General features: G+C 35.3%; 1 protein-coding gene across 1 annotated transcript; it reads left to right on the top strand.

The window, feature by feature from the left end:
- Positions 1–3,552: 3,552 nt before the first annotated feature.
- Positions 3,553–12,227, top strand: LOC113760616 (pumilio homolog 1-like). Its single transcript, XM_027303265.1, has 9 exons — positions 3,553–4,610; positions 6,182–7,602; positions 7,712–7,853; positions 8,015–8,122; positions 8,646–8,858; positions 8,972–9,082; positions 9,753–9,947; positions 11,026–11,200; positions 11,775–12,227. Exons 1-9 carry the CDS (start codon positions 3,981–3,983, stop codon positions 11,813–11,815), a joined length of 3,036 nt encoding a protein of 1,011 aa, XP_027159066.1. The 5' UTR covers positions 3,553–3,980; the 3' UTR covers positions 11,816–12,227.
- The last annotated feature ends 217 nt before the right edge of the window (positions 12,228–12,444 follow it).

Genomic DNA, 12,444 nt, shown 5'->3' with positions numbered 1-12,444 from the left:
TCTCTACATTTTTTATTAACATATTTTTTTATTACTTTTTTAACTTACATATATTAAATCGCTACAATACAATTAAACAAAAAAACTCTAGAATATTTGAATCCAAACACAACCTTGGCATGCAATTAAAAATTGAAATACATAGTTGCATTTGAATGTCACCCACACCTTTTCTCCTCCCTTTTCACTACCCTTCCAATTTTATCAACTTACATGTCATACATCATTCCCAGCTGTAATCATTAAGAACAATTGGTAAAACTCTTTTATGTCAATTAAAATAGGAAATAAATCCTTGTATTTATGTGTGGTTCAATATAATTTTCTCACTAAAAGATTGACATTACTTCTAATCTATCTGAATTTGTTACATTCTTACTAGTTTTAATTTAAAAAAAAGACGAGTTAAACTTCATCATCATCTCGACTTACTCTTGTCTGGCAAGTAAGTTTTTGGTCAAGTTTATCTGTTACAAGTTTTTAACAACTTTAGCTACAGTAACCTCAAAAAATTTCTCAAAAATTTTAAACTATATACTTCAAAATATCAAAAAATTTACACACTTCAAAAATTTTTTCTACAAATTTTACAGTAAATTACAGTAAAATCATATATATATAATAAAACCGTATTCTCATACTTATCCCTTCATATTTTTTCTTTCCTACGTGGCTTGCTCCTTTTTTGTTTGGATATATATCAATTCTTACTTTCCATAAAAATTCTTAATATTATATGATTCTTATTTTCTACCCAAAAAATGAACTGAAAAGTAATGCAATATAAATAAAAGAGACATAAATCTCCTCTATTAGATATATAGAAATAAATGATAATATATTTTTTTATAGTGTCCTATTCTTTTTTTTTAACAGCTTCATCGTAGATCTTTTTTTTTAAAGATAATCTACCCATATATAGAACAACATACAAACAATCCAGACATGAAAATTAAAGAAAGTTAGCCCGAGAAAGTTTTTACAAGACTCACAGCCCCCATGCATAATTGATATACAAAGAGAAATGACACTTCATCTGATTGAAAAATTCTGAAAAAAGTCCATAAAGAAAATGGAGTGTCATCAACCAAAGAAATAAAATCCCATTATCATAGCTAAAGAAAGATGAGATAAAACATTAGATATTTGTTGAAGTTTGCACCCCGAAGGCCCCTACTCGACTCTCCGTCCGTAGTATCTCCAATCCAAGAGAAAGACCTCCATCCGTAGTATCCTCCGCCCGTCTTTTTTTTTAATATATTTCTGCTAATAATTCCTTAATCACAATACATCTCTGCCCAGATGGTGGGAAGTATTTCGTGTGTGGGCCCACGTCATAGGAGTTCATGCACTTAAAGGACTCGATATAGTGGAGGTGATCTTTTAAGATCGGTAAAATCTATCTTGATAACGCATTTGTAAATTTATTACGTATAGGTTTATATACGTGCATAGTACGGGTCACATAAGGTCTTATTTTCTACCCAAAGTTATTTGGACGATTACGGTTTTATTTCCTATAAGAATTTTTAATATTATAGGATTCTTATTTCTTACTCAAAGTTACGTACTTTAAGCAACTTAAATTAAGATAAATATACTTTTAATGTTCTTATCAATATCTCTTTGTATTCTTATCAATTCTTATTTCCTATGTCTACACTACATATAACCTCTAATATATTGATTTTAAGTATCAAATTCATGGTTAGGTATTTCCAGTGCAAGCGGTTGGCATATTAAAGTGTCGATTTTGGGTTTTCACTTCTCTTGATTATCAGGTACATCTTCTTTCAATATATATATATATATATATATTAAAAAGGCATGTTGATCTTCAATTGTAAAAACTTAGTAACATATCTTGAATTTTATTTTTTTTGTTTTATTTTCTATTTGTTTTGTATGAAGACATAGGATTTAAACAAGTACTTTCATCATTATTTTTGTAGGATTTTTTCTAGCATGTTTGTTAATTGATTTTTATGATCATATACTACGATGTTTGTTAATTTGCCTTCAGGAAAAACAACAAAAAACAAAAGGCACTGGAAAGTAATGTGATATAAATACAAGAGACATAAATATCTCTATTAGATATATCTGCAAATTCATTAGTTAATTAAAAGACTCTGGCCGTTTACTTAATTATAATCTTTACGTATTGTTATACATAAACTTGAATGCGATAAATCATTTATTTTTTTTAATACTTAGTTATCCTACTTTGTTATCATGCAGTGATAATAGAAAATTAATAAATGCTGATTTGCACGGACAAATCGAGGAGAATGTTCAAACAGAAAAAAATAAAAATAAGTTTCTGAATAGTAGAATATTATTTGATACTATTTACTGCACTTTTTATTTATTTTCAAGTTTTTGAATGTTATGGTATTGTTGAATGTTATTTTTTCTATTTTTGAATTATTATTCACTGAATTAGATGTTCAAATTTATATTATAAGAATACTTTACATTACAATGCGCACATAGTAATATACTTAAGATAAGTTATAATAGATTATACATTAAATATGTATTTTATATCGACATTTTTATAAATTGACTAAAGTTTATTATTTTTCGACGATTCCCGTCCAACGAACAGGTACAGAACTAGCTTTAAATAAACACAAAAAAAACTCATTTGCCAAACGGATCCAAAATTATTTTATTATTTTATGTGCGGTAATCCAATAGTCAATGTTTAAAAAGTAAAAGAAATGTGTTGGATGAAATGTCTAACATATATGTTTACGATTCCTCAATCCAAGAGCTTCAAAATGTTTAATCTTCAAGATATCTACTAATTAAAACAACTTAAAATGGTCGTTTGCAAAATTTTGTTACCAAAACCCCGAACTAGATTTATTTCAGATATAGGTCCTGTTTGATAATCTAATTCAGTACTTAAACTTAATAGATTCAGATCTTAACATATCAGACTGTTTGATAACAAAAAATTGAACATTTAAATTAATTAAGTGGCAATGAATTTCCTAGGCAAAATTTGTTTCTAAAATTAAGTGATAAGTTATTCATTTATCACTGAATGTGATATGTTCTCAAATGTATTAGATTTAATATTTAACAATTCAATAATTTAATAGATTCAAATTTTAGATTTTAGATTTTAATTTTTAAATTTTAATTTTATCAAACACATCCTTAGTTCTATATCATTGTTTATTACCAAAAGAAAAAACCCTTGTGTAAGCAGAAGGTGAACATTTGCGTGCCAGGATATAAATACTACCATAATTGAAACCCTTGTGTAAAAATTCCAAAACGCCCAAAGAGCAGCCTAACGCTAGTAGCATAAAATATGGCAAAATATCTAATTTCAGGCGATCCACAATCCACCTAAAGATCCTCTGAAATAAAAACCCTAACCCGGTATCGCATTAGCCACTCCTACACCCACACTCCCAGGGCCCAATTGTAGGAAGCGTTCCTTCTCCATCTCTCAATCTCAACCGTTCAATCATCGATCCAACGGTTGACAATCCCTTACTCTTACTCTTTATAATCCCTACGTCCCCGTCCCCCTCACTTGCGCTGTTTACTGTTCTTTCTTCTTTCCACTCTCCGCTCTGCGTTCTCTCTCTGAAACTAAACCCTTTCCCCTCACTAGTTTCTCTATAGAATGCTTCACTCTCCAGCCCTCCGCGATGGCCGATCTCTCTATTTCTGAGCGAATTTCGAGTCCCTTTTCAATGGCAAACCTCTGTAATTACTAATTCAGCTCAGAAATTTTTTTTTTTTAAGTTTATCCAAAAAACATTAATTTGCTGAAGGCAAAAAGGAAAAACTGTTTTTGGGTCAACTTTTAAGTTAATTTAATTCTAATTTAAGCTTCAAGTTGTTAATTTGCGGTGTTTTAGGATTAGTTTTTGGGAATAAAAGTGTGTGTATAGATAGAGGTGTAGATATATACATATAGATAGACGTATATTTATATGTATGTATAGGTCGGGATGATTACCGATAGCTATTCGAAGATGATGTCGGAAATCGGAATGCGATCATCGATGATGCGAGGAAGCGACGACTACAGTGAAGAGCTGGAGATGTTGCTGAGAGAGCAGCACCGGAGGCAACAAGAGGCTAGTGATATCGAGAGGGAGCTCAGCATTTTCAGGAGCGGCTCGGCTCCTCCCACTGTTGAAGGATCGCTGAGCGGCTTGTTTGGCGGAGGCGCTTCTGGCGGTCGTGGAGGTTTGTCTGAGGAGGAGATTAGGTCTGATCCGGCGTACATTAACTATTACTACTCGAATGTCAACTTGAACCCTCGGCTTCCGCCTCCTCTTTTGTCTAAAGAGGACTGGCGGTTTGCGCAGAGGTTGCAGGGCGGTGTTGAAGGTGGAAGTGGGGGTGGAGGGGGAGGCAGTTCAGCCACCATTGGCGATAGGAGGAAAGTGGTTGGAAACAGCGGCGGTGATGGAGGAAGTATTAATAGGTCACTGTTTTCAATGCAGCCGGAGTTTGTTGGGATGAAAGAAGAGAATGTCATGGACCCTCAGAAGGAATGGGGTGGTGACGGACTTATTGGTTTGCCAGGACCGGGATTAGTAAGGCGGCAGAAGAGCTTCGCTGAAATAATCCAGGTGAAGACAAATTAAGAAACTACATTTGCCGCTCCTTTTCTAGGTTCTTGTTTCTTGGTTGAAAAGTTTGAAATTTTGGAATTTGTTGATAGGGTTTCTATTGGGTTGCTTATATAAGAAATTAGTTTCTGCTATATGTTGAATAACCTGTTGGCTGTTGGTTGATGGTTGAATTGCTTTGTCCTGTGCAGAAGTTGCTGATAGATTTAGGGTTGTGATTGAACACGTGAGAATGTGTATCTTTACCTTTCATCTGATTGATTGTCAAGAATTTTATTTATCTAGTACTTGAGAAGCTATGAGCTTATTTACTGCCATTGGATTCTATTTTCGTCACTCCTTGACTGATAGTCACTGCTAGAACGTTGGCAGATGATATTCGGTTGTTCCCTGTTTCCTCAAGGATAATATTTAATTGGTTAAAGTTATTGTTATTGGAGTTTCATTGTCTTTGGTTATTAATGACATTAAGAGATGCTTCATATTCTCCTGCTAATGTTGTCTTTGACATTTCTGTTTGTATTTATGTTTTCCATATCTAAAGCGGTGTTGACGTGCTTCTTGGCAAATCAGCGTGCATTTATTTTAAAGATTGTCGTGAAGCATTGAGCACTGACATCAAAAGTTTGCTTTGACATTCTCTCATTTTTTGCTATTATATTCTCGTCACACGTGTGGATCTGCTACTAGTCATTTCTTGCTATAAAATGCGTTTTGCATGTCCCGTACAGCAGTTGCAAGTATTTTGTTAGGCTTCTTTTGTTTTTTATTATGTAATTCCTGTTGTTTCATGTTTTTACAAGCGTATTCCTATATTGGTTCAAACGTTGGAAACCTAAATAAGATTTTCCTTTCTTCGTGAAATGGTCCATGCAAGAAGGTTATCTCCTACATATTCTACGTTATTTTTTATTCTGTAATTCCCATTGTATGATGTTTTTATGAGCGTATTCCTATATTGGTTCAAATGTTGGAAACCTAAATAAGATTTTGCTTTCTTCGTGAAATGGTCCATGGAAGAAGGTTATCTCTGACATATTCTATGTTGTCGAGGCTATAGAAGAGCTTTTTGGGGTGAGCAATAATTTGAAAAATTATTTCATGGATGTATTAATACTTAGCACTGCCCTTGAATCTGCCATGCCTCTCACAATTTTAGCAGTAGGATGCTTGGGCCAATGTAAGAGTGCTCCTGCTGGAAAAGGCTTGCCTTGAACTGAGACAATGTTTATCATTCCAATCTTTACTAGATTTCTTCATTTTCCAATGTTTTACTTGCCTATACGCTTATGCCCAAAATTAAATACTTTAGGTTTAAAAAAAAAAGTACTTTAGGTTATTGGCAGCATCTGAATTCATATCTGTAAAATCTGTAAGTTTTTAAAATGTAATAGCATTTATTTATCTTTTGTAAAATCAATAAGGAAAAAATAATTTTTGCTTGCTTCTCACATACATTATATGGTCACCTGTCATCTGTGCTTTGTGCTTGTGCTAAACTTTTTGGTATCATTTACATGTTCTATTCATCAAATGTTATGGTGTAAAACAATACTTCGATATTGGTGTAGGATGATGCAAATCAGACGTTACCAGTTTCTGGTCATCCATCTCGTCCGGCCAGCCGTGCATTTGATAACATTCTTGAATCTTCTGATCCTCAAATTGCTCATCTACAGCAGGAATTGACATCAGTAGATTCATTACTTTCTGGTGCAAATATTCAGGGAATTTCTGCAGTCCACAATGTTGGCTCATCAGCTTCTCAAAGTTATGCTTCCGCTCTGGGTGGTTCATTGTCGAGAAGTACCACTCCAGACCCACATCTTGTTGCAAAAGCTCCTAGTCCTCGCATTCCTCCAGTTGGTGGGGGAAGAGTGAATTCAGTGGATAAAAGAAATGCAAACATCTTGAAATCATCGGATGATATTTTACCAAATATAGATGTATCGGCAGACATTGCTGCTGCTTTGTCTGGTATGAGCCTTTCAGCAAATAACAAAATAGATGAAGGGAAGCATCTGGCATCCCAAATTCATCATGAGAACCTCTACCATTTGCAAAATGATCACAATCCAGTTAAACATCATTCCCTTTTAAACAAGCCTGAAACAATGCAGTTTCACAAATCTGCTGTGCCCTCTGTTGAGTCATATATGAAGGGACCTTCCTCATTGACTCTTCATGGTGGAGGAAACTCACCTTCTCAGTATCCAAATATTGATAGCCCAAATGCCTCCTTTGCAAACTATGCCTTAAGTGGTGGTGCTATGAATCCTGGATCACCGTCCATGTTGGGGAACCAGCTTGGTGGTGGCAATCCGTTGCCTTTGATTGAAAATATTGCTGCTGCAAGGGCAATGGGTGTTGACTCCAGAGGAGTTACTTTAGGGCCTAATTTATTGGCTGCTGCAGCAGAGTTGCAGAACCTTGGTAGAGTTGGTAATCAAAATTCCGCTAGTGCTTTGCAAATGCCTCTGATGGATCCATTGTATCTTCAATACTTGAAATCAACCGAGTATGCAGCTGCACATGCTGCAGCTCTTAATGATCCAATGCTTGATAGGGAGTCTGTAGGAAACTCATTCATGGAGCTGTTAGAGATGCAGAAATCTTACCTTGAGACATTGCTCTTACATCAGAAATCACATTATAGTCTTCCCTATCTTGGCAAAGCTGGTAATCTAAATCATGGATACTATGGAAACCCTGGATTTGGTCTTGGAATGTCTTATGCTGGAAACCAACTGGGGGGCCAACTTCTTCCAAATTCTCCAATTGGATCTGGCAGTCCAGTCAGGCATGGCGAACGAAACATGCGTTTTCCTTCAGGGATGCGAAACTTCACTGGAAATGTTATGGGATCATGGCATTTGGATCTTGGGAGTGGCTTGGAAGAAAGTTTTGCGTCATCATTACTGGATCAGTTCAAAAGCAATAAAACTAAGTGTTTTGAGCTTTCAGAGATTGCTGGCCATGTTGTTGAGTTCAGGTATGCTTCTGTGAGTACATTTGCCTGCAGTTCTTAATATAGATGTTTAATATCCTTGTAGTATCTTTGCCTAGCTATTTATGACACATTGAAAACCTCGTTTGAGCAGCGCGGATCAGTATGGAAGTAGATTTATTCAACAGAAACTTGAAACAGCAACTACAGAAGAGAAGAATATGGTCTTCCATGAGATTATGCCGCAAGCACTTTCGCTGATGACTGATGTTTTTGGGAATTATGTGATCCAGAAGGTGAAGTTGCATTTATTTTTTTTGCGATCAACTGTGTAATTGCAAGTTGGCACACATTCAGCTGCCTGCAAGTACTACTTGAATAAAGATTGTTGTACAAATCTTATCATTGTCTTATGGTTATATTCTTTCTTTTCACATTCTTCTATCTTTTCTTCCAGTTTTTTGAACATGGAAGTCCAGCACAGATTAGAGAACTGGCTGACCAGCTTAATGGCCATGTTTTGGCACTTAGCCTTCAAATGTATGGCTGCCGAGTGATCCAGAAGGTATCCAATTTCTGCTGATTCTTGCTTATTACTAACATGTTAGCATGTTTTTATTCCATTTATGAAAATGTTAGAGTCCCTGCAAAAACTAGTCTGAGTAGATGCCGTTTCTGCTCACCAGAGCTTCGTGATTTAAAATTTAATACCAACTAGTGCTCTAAAATGTATATCTGCACTTGTGTAACACCAGTGTTCAAGTGATTCATTATGCCATAAGACAAATTATTTTAAATGCTTTACTAAGTTCTTATGCTGATGTACTAAAGATTTTCAAAACATTGTGTTGGACCATGTATAGGTCTGATGCTCGCGTTAGAAAATGCAAACCTTTTTTCCAGTGTTCTTGTCCTGTTTCTTTTTTCCCCTTCTCGCCGCCCCTCCCTTTTATCACAATCTCTAGTTTAGATCTGTTCTAATTGGTCTTGTACATCGCTTATTCAGATGGGGCTCTAGTTTTTAACATCTTATGATCTCTGTGGACATATTTGTTTTTAACATCTTTAAGACTTCTTTGTTTGTCCAGGCGATAGAGGTTGTCGATCTAGATCAACAAACAAAAATGGTCGCAGAGCTCGATGGCCATGTTATGCGCTGTGTACGCGATCAGAATGGCAATCATGTAATTCAGAAATGTATTGAATGTATTCCTGAAGACGCCATTCAATTCATTGTTTCAGTTTTCTATGATCAAGTTGTGACATTATCAACTCATCCATATGGTTGTCGGGTTATACAGGTTTCTAACTAGCTACGTTTAATCCTGCAGACACAGAATTCAGGGTTTGGTTTCTCTTATATTAAATGCGAATTATTGATTCTGTTCTAAAATAGTGATGGTTTATGTGACAGCGAGTACTTGAGCATTGCTGTGATGCAAAGACACAAAGCATAGTAATGGATGAAATTCTGCAATCTGTTTGCATGCTAGCACAAGATCAATACGGGAATTATGTTGTTCAGGTTTTGCTCTTTACTTAGATAAATAGCTTCCGATATTGTATTTGGATGTTAGTTCTAAAAATAAAATTTTCATGATAGGTGCCACTTACCATGGGCTCCTGTAAACTTCCAATTTTAGTGTACATGTTTAGTTTGATCATGACTTCTCCATATGAGATGAATAATCTGCTTTATAGAGGATAAGTTTGTAACTCAATATACTTTCCAATCTATCAGCTTATGGTCATGCAGCAACTCTCCAGGAAAATGATGTAAGAGTAACCATAATTGATGGCATTTGAATAAATAATTGATTTGTCAGGAAGTTTCCAAATATTCCAATCTGTAAAGTCCCATTATGTTGTCAAACATACTGTAATCATGGCCACTGCTGCAGTTGAGTCTTCTAGTCGTTAGTGTTGTTACATGGACAAAGATAATGCTACTTCACGGGATTAATTGATACAATTCTCATGTGTATTAGTGTTTATTGGTAATACAGCTATATGAATGCACACAGAACATGCTTGTATGCATGCACATTCTTTTTGGGGTGTATTTATTTGTTTGGACCTCCAAAGTGCTATATGAGCCTCTAAGGAGACTTTCTGTCATTCCCCCCCATTTGTCTGTATGTGTGTATGATCTTTGTCTTTCTTAAGTCTTCTTTTAACATTGTGTGTTCTGACAGCATGTACTAGAGCATGGAAAGCCCGAAGAGCGTACTTCTATAATTACTAAATTAATTGGACAGATAGTCCAGATGAGCCAGCAAAAGTTTGCCTCAAATGTCGTGGAGAAGTGCTTAACTTTTGGAACTGCTGAGGAACGCCAGACCTTAGTGAATGAGATGCTTGGTTCAACTGATGAGAATGAGCCCCTTCAGGTTGGTTATTTTTCATGTGCTTTCTCCAAGAGACTTTGATGGTTTTGGTCAAGCTTGATTTGATACATTCTCTCATTTGTACTTTTTTTTTTTGGTGTTGGGGGGGGGTGCTAGTTGTTATCATGTGTTCAAGCTCTGTAGCAACCAACACTTACTTTCAACTTATTCTCAAGTTTACCTTTATATATTTCTTGCTCAGTTTGGTTTAAATATCTTTATCTGCTTTTGGGTTTTAAATGATTCTCATTCTAATGTAGGTATTCCAGTCCATAAATGGTCAGATATTCTTTAAGATGCAATTTTCTGCCTTAATAGTTATTAATCGTCTCAATTGTCACAAATTTGTGCACAAACAGTGGCAATGTATGCATATTGTTTGGGAATCATTCTATGATATCATTATGGTTAAGAGTTAAGATATAGGTGTGCTGACAGTTTACTTTTTTCTTAAAAGAAATTGTTGTGAAACTACAAAAGGGAATGAGAACAGCTGAGGAGGATATCTACTTCCAGGTCCCATTCATGTATTCTGTTGTTTGGAAGAAAGTCGTCTTTTTTTATTTATTTATTTAAATTTTTAGATAGGTTGAGTTCTTTAACCTTGTTTGATGCAGTGGACAATTTAATTTCATCTTGCTGTTCTTGGATTAAGTATTAATCTGATAGCATGACTGATATTGTGCTTTTAAGAGCCAATGCAGAGTAAGATGCACTCATTCCAATGTCCTATTCCTACCAGAACATCAACTCAAACTCAGATTCAATAATCCCCTACTCTTTTTTTTTTGTTGGGGGGGGGGTATTTGAAGGTGCAATTGGTTTATTAGATCTGTGAATTCTTTATTTTCCTTTAGAATACCCCAGGTTCTGGTTGTATTTATAGGTGCTAATTTATAGATCACGTATGTGTCTAGAAGCAAATGGGATGTATGTTCATGGTTCTCTGCTGCTGTGCATGTGCTATTTCACTAGATTTTTATTTTTGTGGGTTTCATGATATTTTTCTTTTTAATGGGCATCATAAAGGATTTCTAAGAAATACATGTTCATGATTCATTGTTACATTTTTTAATTTCAGGTAATGATGAAAGACCAGTTTGCGAACTATGTTGTACAGAAAGTGCTGGAGACTTGTGATGACCAGCAACTTGAACTGATTCTTAATCGAATAAAGGTTCATCTGAATGCGCTGAAGAAATATACCTATGGGAAGCATATAGTTGCCCGTGTGGAGAAACTTGTTGCTGCTGGAGGTATATTGATGATTTCATTCATTCTGATTATAATTGTCCGATTTATTTGCCTCCTGGTATTGTGCGAGGAAAATTATCTTTTGTCCGACTGAATTCTGTCCATCACCCCTCCTAAAACTGAATTTGTCAAGTGATTGACCGAAGGGTACCCGTATTTGGTGGGAGTTGAAGATGCAATACAAAAGTGCACAAGCAAATTAGGGACGGCACATGATATTAACTCTTTGTTGGTATGGGAATTTATGGCCAGAAAAATGTTGGAAGCGCATATTGTGTGACTAAAATTACTTAACCCCCAATATCACTTTTTGTGGAAATAAACCTATATAAACTGTTTTAAGAAATCTCTTGAACATTACTTATTTGGCTGTTCATGATGGCACAGCACATTCCAGATCCTGTATATATGTTATTCTTGATATATATGCCTGCTCTGGACCATATTCATTGCTCTGTTTATTGTTCTTCTGCAGTCTGTTTGAAATGAGAACATTATATGACTGCCACTGAAGTGTAATCATACTTCAAAGCTTCATAGAGAATTTCTCTGATGAGGTGTTTGATCTTTTTGCAGAGAGGAGGATAGGCATCCTTTCTTCATGTTCTGCTGCTTAGATGGCATAGGAAGGAAATTGTACAGCTAACAGAGGCTAATATGAGAGCTGCCTTCTTCAATTTTCTTGTCTGGCTTTGGTTCTATCCGTTATTTTGATGGATGGAGCTTTCTAAAAATAAACTTGTTGGTTGTACTTAAAAAACTTGTACATTTTTAGTTTGAATATATACCTAGAATTGGTTAGGTGAGGCTTTAATGGTGAACGAACCTGATGCCCCTGCAGAAATCATAAAATTACTGTATTAAGTTATGTAAGGGTGTAAAGAGGAGGAACGTGTAGTGAAGCGGAGGTCGTGACTGTACAAATCATGCCATGTGCAGAGCCTGTGGTGTAGTAGGAGGCCAGAAGTTTTCTGATGTATGGATTGGTGGATTTTCGTTAAAAGAATGTTTTTAATCTTCTTATTACTTCTTGAACTTTCAAATATTTCATCATTTCTTGGATAGATTAGGAATGCTTTTTGCTGTTATTAGAGTTCTCTCATAAACGATTGATCCAGCACTTTCTGAGTTAGTTTTCAGGTACACAATCTGATACGTACATTTTATCCTGACGATGGCTTCGATATGCGGAGCTGTTTAGTGTTTTGTCACAAAGATATAGCTCTGAAATACGTAGAAAAGAGTT

Source organism: Coffea eugenioides, chromosome 2 (assembly GCF_003713205.1).
Source record: "Coffea eugenioides isolate CCC68of chromosome 2, Ceug_1.0, whole genome shotgun sequence".
In the NCBI taxonomy this organism is placed as follows: domain Eukaryota; kingdom Viridiplantae; phylum Streptophyta; class Magnoliopsida; order Gentianales; family Rubiaceae; genus Coffea; species Coffea eugenioides.
Note: the sequence above shows the minus strand (reverse complement) of the source record. Positions and strands in the feature narration are given on the sequence as shown.